At 38.0% G+C, this 24,662-nt stretch overlaps 3 protein-coding genes across 4 annotated transcripts; 2 read left to right on the top strand and 1 right to left on the bottom strand.

The window, feature by feature from the left end:
* The first annotated feature begins 293 nt into the window (after positions 1 to 293).
* Positions 294 to 3,517, top strand: LOC132159752 (sphingosine 1-phosphate receptor 1). The gene is made up of 2 exons (XM_059569349.1): positions 294 to 469; positions 1,270 to 3,517. The coding sequence occupies exon 2, from the start codon at positions 1,470 to 1,472 to the stop codon at positions 2,556 to 2,558; it is 1,089 nt and encodes a 362-aa protein (XP_059425332.1). The 5' UTR covers positions 294 to 469; positions 1,270 to 1,469; the 3' UTR covers positions 2,559 to 3,517.
* A 1,790-nt stretch (positions 3,518 to 5,307) lies between these two features.
* Positions 5,308 to 11,208, top strand: LOC132159751 (zinc finger and BTB domain-containing protein 37-like). Its single transcript, XM_059569348.1, has 4 exons — positions 5,308 to 5,799; positions 7,943 to 8,916; positions 9,388 to 9,487; positions 10,173 to 11,208. Exons 2-4 carry the CDS (start codon positions 7,973 to 7,975, stop codon positions 10,692 to 10,694), a joined length of 1,566 nt encoding a protein of 521 aa, XP_059425331.1. The 5' UTR covers positions 5,308 to 5,799; positions 7,943 to 7,972; the 3' UTR covers positions 10,695 to 11,208.
* A 4,286-nt stretch (positions 11,209 to 15,494) lies between these two features.
* Positions 15,495 to 21,412, bottom strand: serpinc1 (serpin peptidase inhibitor, clade C (antithrombin), member 1). Of its 2 annotated transcripts, none has more exons than XM_059569346.1 (8): positions 21,268 to 21,412; positions 20,409 to 20,769; positions 20,115 to 20,330; positions 19,898 to 20,035; positions 17,118 to 17,336; positions 16,859 to 17,033; positions 16,468 to 16,532; positions 15,495 to 16,354 (listed from the first exon to the last, which is right to left on the bottom strand). In XM_059569346.1, exons 2-8 carry the CDS (start codon positions 20,766 to 20,768, stop codon positions 16,175 to 16,177), a joined length of 1,353 nt encoding a protein of 450 aa, XP_059425329.1. In that variant the 5' UTR covers position 20,769; positions 21,268 to 21,412; the 3' UTR covers positions 15,495 to 16,174. The 2 variants fall into 2 exon arrangements, with proteins under 2 accessions (XP_059425329.1, XP_059425330.1); XM_059569347.1 differs by having other exon boundaries at positions 20,409 to 20,773; positions 21,268 to 21,407.
* Positions 21,413 to 24,662: the final 3,250 nt, after the last annotated feature.

Here is a 24,662-nt window from a genome sequence, read left to right as displayed (position 1 = left end):
TCTATATTTAAAAATGATTAAGATTATTAAAATATAAATTAAACTAATCTTATATGAAATCATGAGACAATATCCAACTGCTTTTTTTTCTTTTTTATTGTGTGTAGAGATTTATGTTTAAAAGTTATTGCTTTGAGCTATTCATTATTATCACAATGTTTGAACTGATGCCAGTCTGTTTCCAGAATCCAGCATATTGCTTTGGAATGTCTTGGAGAGAGCTTTGGGTGCTGTGGAATAATAAGAGGCTAATGAGACTGAGGGAAGGGGAGGGCATTAATTCTGGTGGGCTGAACCGCGGAGAGAGGAGCATTGGCTGGCCGGTCTTTCTCCAGTCAGAGAGAAGTTACCCTACAGTCCTCCACACGAGACTCCTGCGATGCGATAAATACTGCACCTTTGATATCTGGTCATATTGCATCAATATTGTAGGATTAAACTGTCAAGACGTTTGGTCTGGAATTTAAAGGTAAGAGAAACTCTTCTTGTCCACCTTTAACTTTTTGAATGTCAAGCGACAGCGATCTTAACCATCTGTAAGTCTTAAGTTTTACAATGAAAGTTCGTAATATCGCGAATGGCTTTTAAACATTAGAGTAACAGACAAGTTTAATCGTGAATACGTCGTACAAATTTGACAGTGTTGAAATTAGTAGCTATTCGCAAAAGGATATCGAGCATTCAAATAACAAATAGCCTATTTAAAATTTGACAAAATTTAATTAGCGTGATTCTTTTTCGCTCTTATTTCCATGTGCAGCTATTTTTTACCGGTTAACAAAAAGTTAGTTATTTTATTTTTTTAGACACAATAAGTACATAATAACAGAATCTGTTACAGTATTATAATTAGTTTAAGCTAGATGTTTTATTTCTCCAGAAGTCTATTTAGAATGTTGTTATACGATATAGCAGTTTAATCGTCTTATTTGTAGATTTTCTTTTTTTAAATCTCGGTTGTGGCATCTCTTGGCATGTCTGAGTTTGACATCGATTCGATTCGTATTAAGAAAAAGACTTATTTATCGAATGTCTTCTCTTCACATGCGATATATGAAACTTCTTAACTAAACGTTTTCATCTACATGCTTCGCTTTGAAATAGTAAACTACCCATCATTTTGAGATTTTAGTTTTCAAATTTTGTCACTTTGAAGTTTTCAATGAAGCTGTGTTTATATGTTTAACATAATGATATAAAATTAATAATATGGTGTTATACCAATATGCCGTTCTAGTGGTCTAATCTACCGTTATTTATCTCTTATAGTGTTTTCATGATGCAGTTGTTGGATTTGTGGACTACATTCATCCTCTCTAAGGATTTTTACCTGACTTGAAAGAACCTTACTTACATGACATCATACTAAAAGGAGAACTGGATACCCGGCATCCCAAGTCCACCAGCACCCCACTGTGGCCTGTGGTGGCTTGCACGTTGGATTTAAATCTATCAAGCCACTGCTAACCATGGATGACCTAATCGCCAGACACTACAACTTCACTGGGAAATTTCGCAAGGTCGACAAGGACCCGGGACTCAGAGCGGACTCTGTCGTCTTCATCATCGTGTGCTGCTTCATCATCCTGGAAAATGTTCTGGTTCTCCTCACCATTTGGAAGACCAAGAAGTTCCACAAGCCCATGTACTACTTCATCGGGAACTTGGCCCTGTCAGACTTGCTGGCCGGGGTGGTGTACACGGCGAACATCTTGCTGTCAGGAGCCAACACGTATAAGTTGACCCCAATGCAGTGGTTTTTCAGGGAGGGGAGTATGTTTGTGGCTCTGGCCGCTTCAGTGTTCAGTCTCTTGGCCATTGCTATCGAGCGACACCTGACCATGTTGAAGATGAAGCTCCACAACAATGGCAAGACGTGCCGGGTCTTCATGCTCATCAGCACGGTGTGGTTCATCGCTGCCATCTTGGGCGGTTTACCAATTATGGGTTGGAACTGCATTGAGAGCATGAACAACTGCTCTACAGTTTTGCCCCTCTACCACAAGACCTACATCCTCTTCTGCACCACCGTATTCAGCGTCATCCTCATGGCCATCGTCATCTTGTACGCCCGCATCTACGCTCTGGTCCGCACACGGAGCCGCAAGCTGGTCTTCCGCAAGGTCGCTAATGGCCGCTGCAGCAACAAGAGTTCGGAGAAGTCCATGGCCCTCCTGAAGACCGTCATCATCGTGTTGAGCTGCTTCATCGCGTGTTGGGCGCCGCTCTTCATCTTGCTTCTGCTCGATGTGGCCTGCCAGATCCGCACTTGCCCGATCCTCTACAAGGCTGAGTGGTTCCTAGCTTTGGCTGTGCTCAACTCCGCCATGAACCCTCTGATCTACACCCTGACCAGCAACGAGATGCGCCGGGCCTTCATCAGGATGCTCAACTGTGGCGTCTGCGACCAAGCGGCGGGCAAGTTCTCCAGGCCCATCATTGGCGCCGAATTCAGCAGGAGCAAGTCGGACAACTCCTCCCACCCCAATAAGGATGAGCCCGAATACTCGCCCAGAGAAACCATAGTTTCTTCTGGGAATATCACCTCTTCTTCTTAAAGGGACATTTTGTGTACATTTACGTCTCGAGTGTGTGTGCAAGTGAGTGTGTTTGTTTGGCGTCTTCGTTGTTTGTTATCCTTAATGGTAGAGGAAGGCTGGGAGAAACCAGGATTTGTTGGAAGTCTTGGCTTGCACCTACATTAAAAACTTCTGCAATTTCTGACAGATCGCCTGAACTTTTCTACAACTTAGGGAAGCACTTAACCAACCATTATTCAGTTATTATTATTATTTGTATCCCTGTCAAATGGAAGCACTTTTCTGGGAATTGCTCCTTGAGAACCAACATAGACATTACTGACTCTGCCTAAAATGGATTGATGTGAAACATACTAGCTTGTTTATGATTGCTTGTACTACATTTTTGGAATAAAATTGAAGAAATGCGGTCGAAAGGTACTTGTATTTCTTTGAGTTAACACTATTTGGTTTTAGGATGTTATTTTGCCCCTGATCCAGAATGTATTTTGTAAATGTATTTTTTTTCACCTTTCAACAAATAAACTGTTGTTGTAGAAGAGTGTGCATGTACATTAGCTGCCAATATTAATTTATATTGAAAAAGTTCCAGTAAATCTGAAACTTGGAGGGATGGAACTAAGTGTTGTGTTAATTAATTGTAAATATATTTTATTATTTTACTTTGATAGTACGCCATGTATCATAGCTCGTGCACATTGATCTATCCTGCAGGGTTAGTTTTGTCTTCGCTGGGTTGCACGGCTCAACTCTAATGAAGTTCATTTGATGGGATGGAAAGATCTGGAGATTTTAAGATTAATGTGAATTTTCTGAAACAGAATCAATGTACCGGCTTGTATTTATCCATCTGTTCCTCGTATATACAATCGAATCATGAGCCAGTGTTATCCCTGTTCAGTGTTGCACATTGTAACATCTAGTCCATGTGTTTTCGTTCTGTTAGTTGTTAATAAATATTGTTGAAGAAAAAGCAATCAGAGTTGTGATTTGTTTCCATTTAAAATTACATTTAAATGTTTTGCTTCGTATTTAGAATTGGTTCCAAAAGCTGGAGACCATTTATACCATTCAGTATGATCTCCAGCTTTTCGAACAAATTCTATCATCTGCAATGCAGAATACATTTTTAAAATTTAAACCTGAAAATAAATGTTCTTTGAAGCTCAAGATGTAAAACCAATCTGCTTAAGCGCTGCTGTCATTAGACTAAAGAGAGACCTACAGAAATTCATCTTAAATTTTCATGTTAATTATTTCAGTTACTAATTATTAACCTCAAATTGATATGGTGCAGATATGATTTGCTATTAAAAATTATTTATACATGATTCATTTGTACATTTAGAAATAATCTAAATAAGGATTTTCACAAGTGTTCTCAAACCTTGAACTCCAATGTAGCTGTAAAATAAAACTGTATAAATAATATGACTATCTATGCAACTAAATTATAAATTCCTGAAAAGCACCCAGGACAATAAAATGCAATGTAAATATAATAATTCTGATTTCTTTACAGAAGCAAACAATTCTCCTATATATAAGTAAAGAGCGCCACCTAGTGGATAACTATTAAAATGGCATCTTCTTTAGCTTTTAATTTTCATAATGATACTAAACCAATAGCAAATCTTAATATATATATATATATATATATATATATAGTATATGTACATTTTTACACTAAAAATACAGGTATAAATTTAAATGTATGGAATAATATTACGGTTTTCTGAAACAGTTTCACAATATTACTTCATAATACTGCTACTGTAAGCAATCTGCTGTTTGTGTTTGTGTGTAATTATCCAGTGCACACTTTCCTTTTTACATCCATATATATTTAAATCTAAAATATTGATACTGATTTATGAATATGTTATGAATCAACTACCACTTTGCTTACAAACACAGAAATGGGGATTGCAGTGCCGCATATCATCATTTTCCTAAATGATAAAATTATTATCCTTTGTTAATTATCAAGTGTTATTATTATAATAGACTGTAAAACAAAAAAAAAACATTAAAACTGAAAAGTTTAATTGCAGCCTATCACTTATGATTTGATTACTGATGAAGAGATTCTGTTTGAAACTCTGATAATTACTCAAATTAGTGTAACAAGTTAAATTGGTGGGAACAAAGATGTCTTTTTTTAACTCCGTGATGAAAACGTGTTGACAATATAGTTATATGACAATATAACTATAACATGCAATAATAATGATAATAAAATAGTAATGCAATATTTTGAATATACTTAAGGCTTCATTGTGTGAATACAGTGCAAATCACGGATGGCAAGGTATGAATAATGGATAATTATATCACTTTGTTAGTTAAGACACATTACTATTTTTTTCACGGGTTCATTGGGTTCAGTTCTATTGATGTCATGGAATGGGCCTGCGTTGCCCTGCAACAAGACTTTCTTTTACATTTATGTAATAATTTATTAATAAAATGCAACATGTTAATGTTTATAACGGCTTACAGTATTTCAGCAAGCAAATATCTGTTTGTTTATATCTTTATATATTCCCTCACACATACAATAGAGGAAGCAACTGTCATCAAAAAATGCAACCAAACTCTTTACCCACTTTCACAGCGATGGTAAAGCAAAGCATTATGGGAGCGTGAGTCCCTCTCGCGTAATTTCTCCATTTTTGGTTGCTATGGCTGAGGTGTGACAGAACTACATTTCCCAGAGTGCCATTTTCTGTACATTGGCTCATGTTATACATGGGGGAATATGAGAGCGGCGGAGGAACCGAAAGCGACAGCAGAATCCCTGGCGATAAGTATAACGAGAAATAGTGGTCGTAAAATGAGGAAATTCAATGCCAAATAACTCAGAACAGGCTGTCGTGAAAGGAAAATCGTATTTTGGTGTTCCGTTTTTTTTTATATCTATAAATTTGGCGTGGACTGGGGTAAGGCACCTCCCTGCCCGCTCTGCGCCGGGGTGTGTGCGTGTTTCTCGGTTAGGCTTCATCGCATCACCGCGCTGCAGTGAGTTACTGGAGCCGAACTGAGGTGCCACGCCGCCGGTTACAGCTGCTCTGCGCCGTCCGCCGATACTATGTCAAAAACAGAGAGAGACAAAGTAACACTGCGAATCAATCCTCCTGAGCTATGCAATCAGAAAAATGTCAACTTTGCTCTCTAACAGCTGTGATTTGTAACCATAAAGAAGTGCAAGTGTGCCGAACAATATAGGAGAGCGATTTTTGTGCCTCTTATTAAAAAGGTGAGGTAAACCATTTGCATCTCACTACAAATCTAACTTTCTTAAAGAAAATTGGGTCATACTTTACATTACATTGTCATTGTTGCAATGCTACTATGTAATTACGCAACTTCATGGTTTTTGAATGTTAATAATAACAAATATTGAAATTGCTTGTAAGTACATACGCTTGTAATTAAACAGGTTGTTGTAATTGCTCTGGTTAACCTATTCATTTAGCTTAGTTCTGTAGCTTTTCAACATGGTACATTGTAATGTAAAGTGTTACGAAAAAAAAAATGTGTGTGATTTTTTGCAAATGAATGGGTATGTTTAAATTGCTCAGTCACGTCGTGCAAAGTGGACTTAAGAAAATTTGGCCACTACAGTGCTGTATGTACGTTTTTGACTTTACTAAAGCATATCTATCATATGTTTGCAGATATTTAAGAAACATGCTAAGTTAACAAACAATGCTACAGTCTGCAATACCTAGTTCAACCACTCGTTGTCAATCCTACATACAGCACCTTTAAGTTATTAAAGCTGCAGTCGTAAATTTTGCCTCTTTGTCGCCTGAAAACCTGCAATTGCAGCTGTGTGCGGAATTATCTTCCTTGCGTGGGTTGTGCTCCGGCACGGCTCCAGTGCAGATGAAACTAATGTTTTGAGGAGTATGTGTGGCTGGCTGTCAGTCACCGCTCCGGTGTGGGTATTTACTGTACTTCGCAATCACATATTCTAGCCTACGTCTTGTAATATAAGACCCAAATAAGAATTTTCACCATGTATTGTCATCTGAACCAATAAGTAACAAGTCTGCCACATTTGTTCTGACCAACTGAGGAAGAGGTATAAACGATCTGCCACGTGCAGGATCTTCACATGCGATATAGTCTAGTAGCCAGGACAACTTCTGTATGTTCACAGACATGACGAAATGACTCAGCAACATGCTCCAATTTACAGCAATATCCTACCTGTACCACTCAAATTAGAAAACATTATATAAGCTAACTGGTGTGAAACAAAGTAAGGTGATAGTTTTGAACACCAGCTGGTTATGTACTTGCTCAAATATTGATTTCGGATAATTTTTAACCAAAAAAAGTTACAGACTGCAGCTTTAAGTGTTTGCACTGCAGACTGCTAAGGGAACAAGTGTACATCGGCATATGACTTCACAGGAAGTTAAATGGGGGATTTTATCCACAAGCCATTTTGTACCACCTTGAATGTGTGCACTTACCTACTATATAGCATGTCTGATGAAAATTGTGGCCAAATATGCAGTTATAATGAAACTACACAAAAAATATTGACGGATTGCATCTGCTGATATTGTGAGGTGTACAGACTGGAAACTTTTCTGTCCCATAAGACATATTAAGCTGAAGAGATGTCAGATTCAGAAATGCTGACAAATAAAAATAAAAATGATGAGCCAGGTGGCTCTTTCCACATGTAAGCGCAATAGGTACCAAGAATATTGGTCCCACTAGTCAATTATTTATCAAATAAAATACATACTCTGATAGGATTGGATTTTGGACAGAAAAAGTTTGGCTAAAAGAAATGTGATTTAATTTTTTTTTATTCAGAGTAATGGGGAAAAAAGTGATTTTCATCCTGTTTTTGAGCATGTAAAGTGAGATGTGATTAGCGTCACAGTTTAATTTTAAACATAATTTATTGCTAAAGTATCTATTTGAAGACATAAAACTGTATTTAGTTATTATATTCAGTGTTCCTGTAGCTCATTTGGCAGAGCATTGTGCTATGAAGCGCAAGGTTGTGGGTTTGATTCCCCGGGAACACATGGTAGGTAAAAATTGTTAGCCTGAATGCACTGTAAGTCGCTTTGGATAAAAGCGTCTGCTAAATGCATAAATTTAAATTTAATTTAAAAAACATTTATATTTGAAAGTATGTTTTTCCCCCCTAAAATACCTACCTGACTAGTGTTGTTATCTGTGACTGTCAAATGACCAAATTTTCAAATATTGTTGTCTAATATATTTGGGTTTTTAAAAATATATTTAACATTGTTTGCTTATAATGCTGAATGTTCTGTTGTTGTCGTTGTTATGGGGTTTTTATTGCTGACATGCTCAGAAAGTCCCACTGTAACAGTCCTAAACTTCTCTTGTTTTTTTGTCAGCAGCCTTGAAGAGCAGCTCAATAGGCAGCCCGCATGGAACGAGCAGGAAGCATCCAACTTGATATTCCGGACTTCAGCAACTCCGTCCTGTCGCATCTGAACCAGTTGCGAATACAGGGCCGTCTATGTGACATCGTGGTCAATGTTCAGGGCCATAGTTTTCGTGCCCACAAGGTGGTCCTCGCCGCCAGCTCCCCCTACTTCAGGGACCACATGTCACTGAGCGAGATGAGCACCGTCTCCATATCAGTGATCCGCAACCCAACCGTGTTCGAGCAGCTCCTTTCATTTTGCTACACGGGACGCTTGTGCTTGCAGCTCGCCGATATCATTAGCTACCTGACGGCTGCCAGCTTCCTTCAGATGCAGCACATTATTGACCGTTGCACCCAGATTTTAGAGGGAATCCACTTTAAAATCAGTTTGTCAGATGTGGAAGAGGAGCTTGGGAACGGGGCCCACAGGACCGCCAACCCGACCACTGAGTCAGGAAGAGGTGGAACCGTGTTAGGTGGGTCCCGCTCCCTAAGTCCCAGACATACCAGTTCCCGATTGATTGGCAACACTGGGGTGATCAGCATCCGTGATGTGAGGGAAGTCAGAGAGATCAGTCCCCCTGGGGAGTCCATGAGCCCCCAGATAGTGGAGCACAGTGGCATTGGCTCGGAGGAGGTGGGAACTGGGAAAGAGCCCATTCTCCGTATTAACCGAGCCGGACAGTGGTATGTCGAGACTGGGACTGAGGTGGAGAGAGGTGGAGAGGAGAACGTGCAGATGGTGGATGGGTTTCGGATTAAGACTGAAAGGATGGATGAGTGGATGGGGGCGGAGACCCAGGCATCAGCGGAGGAGGGCAGTGGGGCCGAGGAAGGGCCGACGGTCATGATTGACACCTCAGGACGTAGTACACTGGTGCAGGAAGGAAGAAGAGGTGGGAAAAGCTCCCAGCCGTCCAGTAGCTTCAGTGAAACAGAGAGGTGTGTTAAATCGTCCCGAAGTTCACATTCACTGGTAAAACGAAAGTAAAATCTTAGTCTTATTGCACAGAATTCTTCAGTTCATTGTGATGAAAGTGTTTTGATGGTCTTTACTTGAAATGTAATGCCTTTCTCCACTTCAGAAACAAGTTACTATTTCAACTAATGTCACCAAGTCTTCTAACTTTTCAACCCTTTCCCTTTAACCATTTACATTATCCAGTCAGTACAGGATGATACCATATACACCACATTCACACAGCAGCATAATATGGTTGTCAGTCCTGTATTTTACCATTCTACTCTGAATTGGATGTAGTTGCAAATGTCATTTCATGTTGATTATAACGTTTGGGAAGTCCAGGTGTGATAATTTGCCTGGGTTAAATGTGCCTCATTTACCACAGTATCCCATGTTCTTCTGCTGACAAGTTTCCTGTAAAAGATACAACCCATACTGTTTTCTTTCAGGTTTAGTCCAACAGGAAGTCTGGTTGTGATGGGTGATCGCAAGAGAGCCAAGAGTGAGTCTCCAGGAAGAGTTGACGATCAGCGACACCCCACCTCACAGGTAGGGCAACATTAAAACTTGATCAGGTCTCGGCCCTATACACATAACAAACCTTGGTTTAACTTTTTATGACCTCTGAACACAGTTGAAGTAGTTTCAATTAGTGCTGTGTTCAATAAATCGATAAGACCATGTATCGTCACAGAGATTTGACAGAAATTTGATACAGATGGCCCAGTATCGATATTGTGAAACGTTTGCAGCAGTGGACCGCGCTTAATTTGAATACAAGAACAACGTTTAAAATGGAGTAGGAAAGTGAGAAGTTTCTAAAAAAAATAATGAAAAGAGCATAATATAGGCTACAGCAAGGTTTAATCTGGCGGCAGTGGAACACAACTGGGTTGCCTGATATAAAGAGACATAATCCCTGAAACAGAACTTCCCATTTGCGCATTACGGATATATTTGCCAAGTGTGTTATTTATCTTTGTCAACCTGGCAACCATGTGTACATGCTCTCTCTTCACTGTGGATAAACAGTATTGTGACTTTGCTGGTGATATACAGCCCTAGTTTCAAAGCAATATCAGCACACCTTATCGAGCAAATAAGAAGCTTTAAATTGCCTGCAGTTGCGTAATACTCAGAACAGGTGGTGTGCCGAACTCAGAGTGCATTTCGATTTGGAAAAGGGGTGGGAATCATGAAAACAAACCATAACCTCTCACCTTTCCCTTATTAGGGAGAGGAACAAGCCGTGTTTGACATGGGGGGATACGAGGAGTACCTTCGAGAACAGGTTGGTGACCGGTGGTTCCGCTACAACCCCCGTCTCACCTGCATTTACTGCTGCAAGTCCTTCAACCAGAAGGGCAGCCTAGATCGCCACATGCGCCTGCACATGGGCATTACTCCCTTCGTTTGCCGAATCTGTGGGAAGAAGTACACCCGCAAGGACCAACTCGAGTACCACATCCGTAAACATACAGGTAACAAGCCTTTCCATTGCCATGTCTGTGGCAAGAGCTTCCCGTTCCAGGCAATCCTCAACCAGCACTTCCGCAAGAACCATCCAGGCTGCGCCCCACAGGAGGTGTCCCACAGTGCCTCACCCGAGACCACCACGGTCACCTCCCGTGGAGGCCAAAATGAAGATGAGTCCCCTTCCCAGGAGGATGCCGAGGGCAATGGTGGAGGGGGAGGTGCTGGCTCATCCTTCGGAGAAGGGGTCCAACCTTCGGTATCTACCACTGGGCCCGACTGAAAGGCTTTGTAGGAAAACGTTACAAGTTTAGGGAGACACAGGACAGAGGGGTCCAACAGGACCTTCTCTTTAGAGTTCCTCTGTCCTTTGTCTCCCGCCATCCACACTGATATTGCAAGTTGGAAGGAGTTGAGTGAGCAGGAGTTTCTCTCAGCTGCTGTCAATGAGGAACGGATAAAATAAGGGAGAGTCTTCTGCGTCCTACTCGGACAGAGAACCTCTATTTTTTCCAGTGAGAACAAAGATGCAAGGAACAATTTGTTTGGAATAGTATTCTCTAGGGATTTATAAATGGTATTTCCGCTTTAAACCGCATCTACCTTCACCATACAAACTGAACAGGACATCAATATATGAAGACAAGCCACACTCCAACAACCTCACACACCACTGGATGCAGTGATTTTTGTTTTCTTTTTTTCTTTTTAGTCTTTCCTGTCTTTTATATGTTACATTTTTTTTGTAGTTTTGTACTACTACAGATCTTTCAGGATAAACTAAAAGAGAAGATCTAGCTATGATTTGGTCAGATTGCATCGAAATTGCCAAACTTCTCTGTGCCAGAAGATGAGTTATAAAATGAGAGGACATCGTTGTCCTTCGCTACTTTGCCTTGAGACAATCCTGATAAATTAACCTGGGGCTAGACTCTGCACTCCCCAGCCATGGCAAGCTTAGGAAAACGGGTTCAGTTTTTTTATTAGGGACCCTCAGGTCTGACCTAACATCAGATTCTTGATTTATTTTTTGTTTTGTGTTAAGTGCTGATCCAGCCTGCCATAGAACCGAAACACATTGCTCACAATTAGCCTCAACGCAAGGAAATTGTAGTTCTAGAACTTGGGGTTTGTAACAAGAAACATTCACATCATATTATTTTACTTTAATGTTGGTGGAAATACTGTGATATAGGCACGCTGCTGAAAAGACGAAGGAAGAGTATAGCAGTGACATATGTATTTTTCACATTTAATTAACGTTAAAGGGATAGTTCACCCAAAAATGGAAATGAGATGTTTATCTGCTTATCCCCAGGGCATCCAAGATGTAAGTGACTTTGTTTCTTCAGTAGAACACAAATTCAGATTTTTAGCTTTAATTGATAAAGTCTCTCAGTCGTAAAATGCATGACAAATGGCAACATAATCTATGAGAGTACAAAAAACATGCACAGACAAATCCATATTAAAGTCTGCGGCTCGTGATGATACATTGATGTGTAAAGACACAAAACGATTGGTCTGTGCAAAAAACTGAACAGTATTTCTATAATTTTTTACCTCTGATTCACGTGGTGTCCGAACTGTCAGAACTCTTGTGAACGTTTTTCACAGCAGCAGGCACATGAGGCATTCTTCTTCTTCTTGCTTTATGGCGGATCGCAGATTTATAAGTGCATTACAGCCACCTATCTCTCAAGTGGACCATTGACACTTCTAATTGAGATTGTAGATAGATGCCACATTCCAGGCACCCCTTAACCCGTGTTTTTCCAACCTTCTACCTGTGAAAGTGCACTGGAACAGCAGTCAAACACGTGACTTCTCACCCGTGAACCCGTACTAGATCGATGTACTCCCAGTTCCGAGCTCTGACGTCACATAGCCTGCAAAACAACAATGGCAGTCCCAATGGATAATATTTCCTACGGATGCAGTGTTTATGCAAGTGGGACACATTGAAAAAAAAAAAGATTTTAGTACAATATAACATTGCAATAAAATTAAGAATCTAGCTACAATTCCTTGCGCTCAGGAAGTTTGGTGTGACTTGCCTGGAACGCTACAAAATACTGTTCAGTTTCTTTCACAAACTGATCTTTTTGTGTCTTTATACAGCAATGTATTGTCGCGAGCCGCAGGGTTTAATATGGATTTGTCTGTGCATGTTATTTTTACTCCCATAGATTATGTTACCATTTTCCATGCATTGTACGATGAAGAGACTGTAATAACTAAAGCTAAAAATCATAATTTGTGTTTTACTGAAAAAAAGTCACCTACATCTTGGATGCCCTGGGGGTAAGCGGATAAACATCTAATTTTCATTTTTGGGTGAACGATCCCTTTAAGGCCTTCATACATCTCCAAACTCAACAACTCAGCTGCTGAATGTTGGCGATACAGTGATATAAAAAAATACAGGAAATCCTTCAACCTCAAATAAGCTACAATAGACCGCTCAATTACCTCTCTCTCACATCACTACGCAATACCGATCTGTCGCACGCAGATGCGTGGATGCACGAATTTTATGTTCAGTGTTTATTTCTCTTCATACGTTTTAAGCCGCTCATTGAGATTCGCAAGTCTCACCAAATTGTTTTATGGCGATATTTTGTTTGTAAGAAAGTGTTTGAGCAGGGGTAAAGGTGTCCCTCAAGAGGACATAACCTTCTTCCTTTTTTGTGTAAGGCAGTGACGAACCAAAACACGGACTTGGTCGTCGATGCTGTTTAGGAAAACAGAAACCGTATGTCTGTGATGACTGGGAAATGCCGAAATGCCACGGAATGACTTTTGAGTGTAAGATTTCCCTTCATCTGATGGAAGGCACTTTAACCTTGGGGTCAAGTGCCTTTACACTTGGCTTATGAACAGATGTTTCCAGCTGGTGCTATGACGTGAATTTACTGAAGCTTTCAGTAACCAAAGGAACTGAAATTTATTGTGGAAGATCTTAAACCTTTAAGATTTCGAATGGCGAAGAGGAAAATAAGAGATTACATCAGGCACTTAAAGAATGGGTGGGGGTGTTTTTGTTTTGTTTTGTTTTTAGAATATTTCTATATCTATATACATGTCACTTATGCATATTTAGACAAATTTATACTTGTAATAACTATTCAGAGACAGGTTCTAGAACGATCAACAAAAAGCAAAGGCGTTTTAAGCAAAAGTAAAGCTGTTATCATTTTTAAAAGGCTGTGAATCACACTTGGTTGTGACTGATTTTTTTTTTAGGGTTGATGCATATAAAAATCAGCTACTGATGTTTCCAATAGGGATTTTGTGCACCTCACTTCATATAAACACAGGTTAGGACTTACTTTTCCCATCTGAACACAGGTCAGCAGGTAAACACTTCTTATAAATATCAGGAACTCAATATTTACTTTTTGTGTTTACCTTTTTTGGTTTGTATTGTATTTGTATAAGCGGATTTTCTTACTTGGAATTCTAGATCTGGGTAACTTGGGTCGACATATTTCGCAAGCGCAGCAAAAAAATAAAAAATAAATGCAAATGAACATTTCCTCAATGTAAATACCCATGCCTCAGAAGCAGTCGCAGTGAAATACAATCCTGAAACTATAATGTCACGTTTGTTGTACAGCGCAGAACCCAGGTAATATAAGAGCATGTTGATATTGCTTTTATTTGTCAAAATGCAACCTCATGATGATAGAGAAGGGCAAATGATTTTGTCTGTAAACAACATAATCATAATCTAATATGTTATAATATATCAAGAAAAGATGTTTGTTTTATGGACTTTGCCTTTAAGTTGAAATTTAGATTTGGGGCATGGGTCTGTTTTGTGTATGCCAATCATATAAGGGTGATAGTGACTTAAATTATCTCTATGTGAATGAATTAATTGCAATTTTAATAACAAGGGATCTATATCTGTAATCAGTCATTCCAGTTATTGTACTACACATTTTAGCAGTCTAAATTGAATCATATTAATTTGGGTTTTAGGGCTAATGATAACTTTCAGCATGTTTTCCCTTTGTGCATATCTATCGTTGACCTTCAAAACATTGATGGTTGACCAAGCTGCCTGTTCTCTTTTATTTTAAACAATAATATTCTTTCAAATATTATGTTTGGCTTTTGTATTTGTTTCTAAGCTTTAAGTAACATGGTGGAGGATAAATGTGTTGCTACAGTGTATATATTAGGCTGTAATATTTCATGTTTGTATGACAATACATCTACTGCAGTTTAATGGTTTTGACCGAACAAGTCATTTCTAACCAAATTGTGTCTAATCTTAACAGTGTTACAGAATGTGTAGTTTCAAACGGAACGGAACTACTTTTGAAGCAATATTTCACCCCATTTCAAATTCCGAAATTGATTTCAGATAAAGTGGTGCAGAATTATAACACCATAATGAACAAAACGACTTTTAAAAAGTTGGGAAACTGATACCCAATTGATTTTCACAAGAATAATTTGTATTCTGGACTTGTAAAACAGTTACCCATATTGGCAAATGTGATAAAATTTGTTTCAGAGATTACATTTACCTCATGTTTTTTTTGTGATAAGTGATCCAGTGCATGTCTCTACTTAGTAGTTTTTTGGGGGGAAGACCGAATGACAACACTGAGCCATATCTTCAGTTTGTTCAGTCTTGTCACTCTGGAGCAAATATTTTCTACAAACGACACATTTCAGAAGAGGACACTTCAATGCAAATAACCGACGTATATATTTCAACACTTAGTCTGTCTGAATAAGCAAGCAAACATGATGCTTTGTCAAAAAAGGTGTTTTTTTTTACCTCAAAAGAGTAGAAATTGTTTATTTGCATGTTGTCTTTGACTTTTATCACGGTCAAACATAAAGACATTTCCAGGCATCTAAATTTGCACCAGGAGAAGCCAAAATATCGACCTTTACGATTTGTCTCGCTATATTGTTTTATCTTTCAAAAAGCAATATAGTCTGTAAAGTTCTTTCCGTGTGTCTGATGAGATGTTAATCACTTTAATTTATCGTACTTTAGAAATATTTTATTTGACATAACCATGAAATAAAACGAAATATAATAGGTATTTTATTGTTAAAAAAAAGTTCCAAATTCCAAAACATAAGAATTATCTTAGAAATCATTTACTCTAATTTTAATAGCAAACCAGTTTATTTATTGAAAAAGTAAATGTTTTAAGAAAATTTAGAAATTATTTTCATAGATGATTAAGTAGAATAACTTCTTTGAAATTAATCAGTTTATATTTACTTAATATTTGAGACTTTTCACATTTAAAAATGGTACAGGAATCAGAAAGATAAAGCGTTAATAATGTGAATGCCATTTTCACAATAACCACTTATGTTTTTTTCATCACTGGCAGTGTGTCAAGTCCATTCTTCTAAATAGAAACAAAGCACTTTAAGTGTAACTGTGAAGAATTTTTAATTATGTTCTTTAAATGTATAATTATGTAAGCCCAGATTGTGTGATACTGCTAAACCCAAATTTCTAATATGAAAAAAATAAACCTGTTTTATCCTTGTTCTGTGCCTGTACATATTGCTTTTATTTCTTTCATTCGTAAATCCTCTTTGTTTTTCTTGATGTGCTTGTTTCCAGTGCTTGCTTGGTGGATTGATAAAAACAACATATTATGACAAATTTAACATTCATTATTTAGCAATAATGAAGAAACAAGGCTGCCTTGTCAAGTTGAAAATGAGGACAATCAATAACTGTCCCCATAGTGTGGGATCCAGACCCAATCCATGTTAGCTGCTCCCACAAGGATTTGCGACTCGGCCGGTAAAGATCAAGGCGTTGATGCTGGACTCACGGATCAGCAGAACGAAGGGTCGATCTGCCATAAAATTCTCCCGGTAGATGTTTAAGGAACGTCCGGTAGCAACAACTGCTGTGGCGGCAGCAGCTTCGCTACCTTCTTCATTCACCTGAAAAATTGGAAAACCAGACCATTGGCCAAGAAATAGTGTGATCGGTCTTGCTACACAATGAGGCTAATCATAAAAACATGAGTTTGCAAACAATATTGAATGAATTTTACCTCAAGGAAGGCCTTATGGTAGGCATCGGAGATGTACAAGTTGGGCCCATCCTCGGCAACCATCCCTAATGGAACACAACATGTGACAATATTGTGTAGATGCATCTAAACTCAAGATTTCGCCCCAACCATGAACACAAATCCATACAGCAAAATTTCATAACAATCAAGCCAAGATCCCATACAGGTAGTCCATATGACTTGTGCTCTACATTTCTAGCCTCATGAAGCTTTTAGGATCTACAGAAGAAAAAGTCCTACAAGTTTGGAACAACATAATGGTGAGTAAATGATGACCCCAAGTTTTTTTTAGGTGAGCTATCCAATCCTATTTTTGAACATTTTAAAACCAGAACAATAAAAAATTTCTACAGTCAAAATAATTGCATACCTGGGAGACTGGCTTTTTCTGGACTAAAAAGATCTTCAAGGCCCATTTTCATCAGCTGCTCTTTGAGGCTAAAGTTGTCCTCGATACGGAAACGAGGAACATGCACGGACACTGTGGTCTCTTTCATGGCATGTAACCAACCCTCAAGTTTCGTGAGGTTCATTTTTTCCACTACCTTAATTGGATGCAGTTTTGTTAGGTTAAACTAGAAAAAAATCTTTGAGTAGAACTTTTTGTCTATTGTTTATAATCAACTTACTTCTGGCAGGGTTGTACCTTCATAAGGTAATATGAGCACCATTGTGATTTCACCACCGTTGTAGGGTAATTCAAGGATCTGCACCTTGTCGTCATCGATTCTTGCATAGTTAAATTTCCTCTCTTGGTACATCATTGGGACTCGACACTTGTGTGTCTTGCTAACGTGAAAGTCTAACTCCATGACATTTTGTTTATCAAACTTGTGTTTCCATTGACCCTGGAACACAAAACAAGACAGTTACAGTGTTCAAAAGTCAGGAAAGTTCAGTTCTGCTCATGGAGGGCCACCTTCCAGAGTTTAGCTCCAACAAACTTTCCCAGAAGTTTCTAGTGATCCTAAACAATTTGTTGAGGTCTTCTACTGTACATGTATAGGATGAATTAATCTTATAAATATTATTTTTGTTTAAAAGGAATCCCGATATCAAAGTTCCTGAGGTCCATATCGGGCCCAAACTGGACACTTTCAGTTGGCCCACATACCTCATGGAATAATTGCACTTTGGCGGTCCGCTCCTGTTTGCCAAATTGGGGCCACAAGCAAGCCAAAGGAAGGCCCAATATCAGCCATGAATACACCAAATAAAGTAGAACTGGCCTAGTAGAACTAGAATCTGGTCAATATTAAATTTTAATTCTGGCCCAGATTCAACACTTTGCTCTGGTCCACATAGTGTGTAGAATGATGGCATTTAGGTGGTCCTGTTTGCCAAATATGGGCCACAAGCAAGCTATAAGAAGGCTGCATGTCAGCCATGACAATAAATAGATTCATATTGCTGCATGTAAGTCAACCAAATAAACCAAAATTCACAGTTGATGTATCAAAACTCACAAATCAGCACAGTTGGTTTCTTTTCTATTCTATAACCCTAGTCCTCCCCACATTCTTCATGTGGCCCACATACTGCATGGAATGGTGACATTTTGGAAGTGGTCCACATTTTAGCTAATATACCAAAAAAAACAAATAAACCATAAATGTTTCCTACTTGGTAAAATCATCCTGACCCAAATTTTGCACAAGAAGCAATGCAAATGTCACAGAGAAATATTCAAAGTAACATTGCAATACTTTAGAAACAGCAACATTTAAGACAAGTAAATGTAAGACCAGACAAACTTAAAATGAACATACAGAACCTTAAGTATGCAGACCAAACAAGGACAATTAACTATGCACACCTGAACAGAATAATACAGTCAACAAAGGAAAACGGTGCAAAGTCCAAATCAACAGAATCCATGACAGTAAGAGCTATCATTATATTGCACTCTGTTTTTATGCTGCATAAAAAACACAGCATGTTTCAAAAAATAAATTGCTGGGTATGTAGCCTTCTTAAGACTCATATTCAGATCAGCCTGCGTCAGTTAACTGCATTGCATTCTACTGAAAGTAACCAAATTCTGTTAGGGCATATTACAATTTTAAACTTCCATTTCAATTAGCCAGTGTCAAGTGCTATATCCAAACCAGAAGTGGCCCTCATCTGTTTAAAAATGTTTGGGGCATATGGGTCATGTCAAATGTGGTACAAGTTAGGCTCACTGTGCTATATCTTTGGCAAAATTGGCCCAGATACGATTTAATAAACATGGGCCAAATTTGCTGAAACGCGGACTACATTTGGTTTAATTTGTGCTACATTTTTGCCAGAGGTGGCCCACATTTGGTGGGCACTATAATTTGGGCCATATTCACTATTTACCATATGAGCCACTTTAGGGTCAGATTCAGATTACACATTGCCATGAACACAACATCTTTGTCTACAAAGAATTCTCCTGTCTATGCTATAAATAAAAAAGCAATTGTACCAAACCCATGCCATATTATGATTTCAAACCTGAGGTACGCAGCGAACCATAATTTTTGTGTACTGTTATACCACTACTGTCTGGGGTGCTGAAGTGTCTGTTACTAATTTGCTTTACTGTGAGCCCTGTCATAATTTTATTAAATGCTAACATTCAGTTTTGTTGGTATTGTGGTAGGAGGGGGAGTCTGTCATACGTTTTGCAACCCAGCTCGTTGTCAACATATTCTGCTGAAGTGTACACACTAATTTTGTGATGATGCAATTATTTGTAAAGAGAGTTTGCATTTTACATAAATTAGCTGTGTTTTATTTTGATGGTAATTCTCTCACTATGCTTATTGCTTGTTTCTTTTCTGAGGCTGGACTAGTTTCTTAAGAGCTGGAATTGTCAAAGTAACTAGAAGTTTTTTTTCCCCCAATGACTGAAGGTGGTGATAGGGCCAAGGTTCAAGGGTACATTTATACCACAATGACTTGCTAAAAACAAATGTTTTTCCTTTGCGATTTTGTAAAATTTTGCACAGATACAAATGTTCCTCCTCATTCTCCGAAAACAACTAATAGCACTGTATTATATTTGTAAGGCCAGTAGCTGGCGATGCCGAACACTATGCACTTGCACACATATGCATTTCTATAGACTAAACAAATAATCTGTGCGTATGACTTCAGCATTTTCACAAATTTGTGATTTTATAGTTTACATTAAGATGATAATGACATTGTTTTGAAAAACCCATTCGTTTTTTTAAGTTTGAATTTTCAGGTCTCAAAAATGCAGTTGTTGTGTAAATGAAAAATGTTCTGTTTTCAGTGTCGTGTTAACACCCACTAAGATTTGCGGTTTGCTATTGGACCTTGTGTTTAATTGGTGTTGGAGCCAAACTCTGCTGGAAGATGGAGACCCCCAAAAACCACATTTTAATTACAAGTATGTCTCTGTATCCTCACTTACTTTGAAGTAGATTGCGTTCACCAAAACTAATATGGTGTTGGAGTCTATTGAACCTTCAGGCAGGGTGTCTTTTATTCGGTTCTCAGTCTTGTTGGCTATCCATTCATTTATCGTCATCCTTGAAACTTCCGGTTTCTCCTGGAGGATTAAAACTTGAATGTTTAGTACAGGGTCAAGGATAAGATCACCTTCATTTACACACTTATGCCAATGTAACCTTAAAATCAAGAGGCAGCAACTTGGCTCCATAGACCATCTCGCTGATGTGCTGGAAGGACTCATTAAAAAGCGTTGATTTGTCTCCAAACAAACGGTTTGCAGAGATCAATTCCGTTGTCTCGTGCTTTTTGCGATATAGTCGACAATTCAGCTTGGCAAAGAAGAAATGGACCTGGTCTGATGTCTTCTCCTTTATCATATCGAACTTAAACACCTACATGTAAAGAATAGAGAAGTTGTTGACCTGCTCGAGTGATCAATCTTTGTTGAAGTTACAATTACTTGACCTTACTTTCATGAGCTGCTCCAGTGTGGTATTACAAGCCCCTAGCTTCGTCATGGCGAAAGCTGTTGAGATACTAATTGGCGACAGAAAGATGTTTTCATCATTGGACTTTCCCTCAGCAAGCTGCTTGAAAAATGAGAGGGCGAAGTGGCTGTTGGCTTTGGACAGTTCCCACACTCGAGGGTTGGTGCCAGCTGGGATCTTCTCAGGTTTTTCAGTTGGTAGCATTTCAGAATCATGGCTGCGGTAGATGCACATTGGCTGCAAAGGTAGATCTTTGGGCTTTGTGAAGCACATTTCTTTGGCTGCCTGGACCGAACAGAGGGCAAGTACCCACAAAGCCCACGTACATGCCAACAACTTCATCCTGCCTAAGGTGGAATGGAAAACCAGCCCAGGAAAAGCAGTTTAGTGCAAATTCTGGTGGTCAAACAAGTCATCGAATCATGCAATACAATGTCTATAGCGAATTGGGGAGAATTTCTTATTTTTATTAATTTGTACTTTAGACTTAACCAAGGAGCAAACATTTTCTTATAGCACTACTTTCCTAAAACTTAATACAATGAAAATAAGATTTCACTTTAAAATCCACAGTTGTTACAATGAAATAAAACCATTTGAAGTTTAAATTATTATAGCTGAGCCAATTTCAAATTTTTTTTTTACTTCATTACTCATACACCGCTAGTCACAAATGAACATTTTATCTGAATTCTATTTCTCTACCAATAGTGGACTTACAAAGATCCACTTTTTGGTGAAAAGTTAAATTTTAATCCTACGAATCACCAAAACGCTTCGTACAACTCATCCGCTCTTTCTTGATCATGATGTTCAATGTATTTAAACATTTTTCACGTACCTGACGTTGTTGTATTTCCTTGTTAAGTTTCCTCACCAGTTTTGGAGCTATGTTGTACTAAAGTACGCAACAAAATGAAGAAAACACTGTTCTCTGGACAGGTCAGTGCCCTTAAGAGCACTGGAGTGACTAGAGAGATGAACGTTTACTCAGAAGAACCTTTGAGCTATTGATCGGTTTTGTTAGATTAACAACAAGCAAAAGCAAATTTGACTAATAATGTGGAATCTGTTCAAAACATTGTTAAAAAGAACTATTTCAGTACAAATGCCTGAGGTGAAACTATTTAGTTTGTGATCAGTTGTTTTGCCGTTTGTTCAATGTTCAACACCTAGTGGCTGTTGTGTAAAAGTGCATGAATTTGTAAGAAAGACAAGATAGGAAAATGGTTTACAATATCATTTAATCATAATCCATGCCAGAATCACTGCTGCACATAAAATACATTTCTTATTAAATATTTTTCAAGTTTTTCAATATCTAATTCGAAAATCCAGTTAGTTATGCCCCCGCCCTCTTAAAGAAGAAAAGCAATTGTATTATACAAAAATGCAATCCAAAATTTCACACAGTGAATTCTTGTACAAAGAAAAAAAAAAGTATTACAACTACATCCACATTGGAGAAATATTCTGAACATTCCTTAATGGAGTATAATATACAAACATTTACTTTCTTATTCAGGTTGATGTTAAAATGTACCTTAATTTAAGCAGTCTATCATGAGATTACATGGGAGAAATCATCAAAAACAATTGTATATCCTGATGTTAGGAATCATGGTAAAAAAAGACCACAATGCAACACCCCATCTCACAAAAATAGTCAATACATGAGTGCAAGCAATGAGTTACAGTGGGAACAAACACAGAAATGAGGTGGACAGCACTCTCTTTGGACACACTTGAACACAAACACACAATCATTCTTTTCAAAACTACATCCTACAGCTAGAGACTAAAACACTAAAACCTGTGCTCGTGCACAACCCTTACGTTTTCCAGTAACAATGATTTCTTGTAAATCTACTGCGTGTCTATGTGCACGGCGCATACTCTCCCCACCAGGCCAGGGAACATTATGTACCATTAATCATTTATCCGTGTGGGAAAACATACTACAATCTTGGGTGTTTCAGGCACCAAGTGTCAAAATTCAGATTTCAATTCCTATTTTTTTTACCATTTGACACTAATTAGTACTACATTCGTATTTCAAAACGAAACCCTGAACAGAGTCAACAATCACAAAAACAAAACGAGTTCCAGTGAGGAAACTTTTCATTAGACACTGATCATAAATACTATTGTTTTTTTTTTAGTTTTTGTTTTTCTTAAAGAAGTCAGCATTGGGTAGATGAACCTCATGAAAAAAATTAAATAAGTCATATTTCAGCCAAATTTGCAAAAAAAGAAAATTATATAAAGACAGTACTGTAAATGTTACAATGATGTATCAATAATTCTCATTTTTTTTTAAATATATTTTTGTGTAATTATGTCTTACAATACAGTATTACTCTGTTTAATTGTCATGACAATAATATTCACAATGCAAAAACTTCAAGAGGTTGCAAAAACGGGCTTCATTTCATGCGATATAGACTTATTTTGGGGTGAATTGTGACCATTTTTTGAAAAGTTTCATGAGATTCACCTGGGTAAACATTTTGGTTCCCTTTTTAAATCAATAGTGATTCCCAACTGGCTCATGGGCGATCATATAAATGTTACTTTGCAACAATAGTTTAAAACAGTTGGTTTTCAAATGGCTGACTTCAAATACATTATAAATGGAGCCCTTCTGCAAAAGTTTATACAATCTGCGTTTCGTTCAAGGAAACATCGAAAAATCAGTCTTGGTTAGGTACAAAGGAACTTTCAGGGATTGTATTAATTGCTTTAATGAGATCAGCAAACCTTGATTTGTTTATATGTATTATCAGACCTCTAATAATGTTAAAAAAAAAATTAAGCCTTGATACTTTCCTCTCTGAATATGGATATCAAATTACGTTAAAATACACACTGTCATTGTTTTCCTGTTTCAATTCAGAACCCTAACATCCAAGGACCATTACACCATGAAACATGCTTAAATACTCAAGTTCACTTGCATGAAACGTACATAAAATGGCTAAAAAAACAAATGACCTGGCAATAAATTCCTTTATCTCAGAAAGGATAGGCAGTACTCAGTTTGGCGGCCTGAACGCCTGCAGATTCGTAGAGATCATTTAATATAAATGCTGACTTAGAAGACTAAGAAGAGTTGAACATTATAAATCGAGATGGTACGGCTACATCTAAACACCAAACGCGTGAATAACTGCACATCTCCATAAAGGCACAGTCTTCAAGTCCTGAAAAAAAAAAAACCGTGCACAACATGTTTACACCCAAATACACTCAAATCAACCCTGAGATAAAGACAGAGGTGTTCCTTTAAACTGAAAAATAAAGATGATGTTACCCAGGTGGACCTAGGACTTCTAGATCCTAAAAATACCAACAAGAGCGTTTTAAAATGCCTTTGCCTTTTTAAACCGAGGGTTTTCGTAATCCATTTAGTTGTAAATTCGTGCTATCCTTCAAGTCTACACTGTGCTTCACAGTGGTTACCTAAACGAAGTTGCAAAATCCAATCTTTACGATTGCTTAAAATGTCGAAAGCTCAGACCTAAGCGACAGTAATAACGAAAAAAATAAAAACAACAGAATTCAACTCCAACTTAAGAGAAGTTCCACCAAAATAGGTGATTTTAAGGATGTGGTAGGATGTCTCAAGAGACCATTACATGCTAGCAGAAAAAAACTATTAAAAAAATAATACAATTCAAATAAAATAACCTCTAACTTCGAGCTAAATTACTGCAGCTGACAGTGTTTTGTAAGTGAAGAGATCTCACCACCAAGGAAGCAACTACATGGAAGGATGCAAGTTTGAGATTAACAGTGCAAGTGTTATATATGTATATATATAAAAAAAACTAATATAATTTGCCAAGGTCTGAGCAGAGTCTGCCAACACTTTATCCTCATATTGCGTCTTTGCTGGTTTATTTTGGCTAGTTTGATAATGCTGTCAGTTTTTCTTCCAAAATTTGCAGAGAAAATGTGAAAAATGTCTGCAGATTCTACAAAGATTTCCTTTTACACCCAACAACACGAAAGAACTGACTGGTGTCGGGGCTCTGTCAACCAATACATTACATTATTTGCTCAACAATGGATCCACTGTAATGAATGGGTGCCATCAGAATAGGAGTCCAAACCGCTGATAAAAACATCACAATAATCAACAAGTAATCCATACCACTCCAATCAATCAATGAATGCGGTTTCTTACAAACGTGCAGCTTTTCACATAAAAAACTTGAAACTGTTGCTTTTGGC

Source organism: Carassius carassius, chromosome 16 (genome assembly GCF_963082965.1).
Source record: "Carassius carassius chromosome 16, fCarCar2.1, whole genome shotgun sequence".
Lineage (NCBI taxonomy): Eukaryota > Metazoa > Chordata > Actinopteri > Cypriniformes > Cyprinidae > Carassius > Carassius carassius.
The sequence above is the reverse complement of the archived record's forward strand: the minus strand, read 5'-3'. Positions and strand labels throughout refer to the sequence as shown.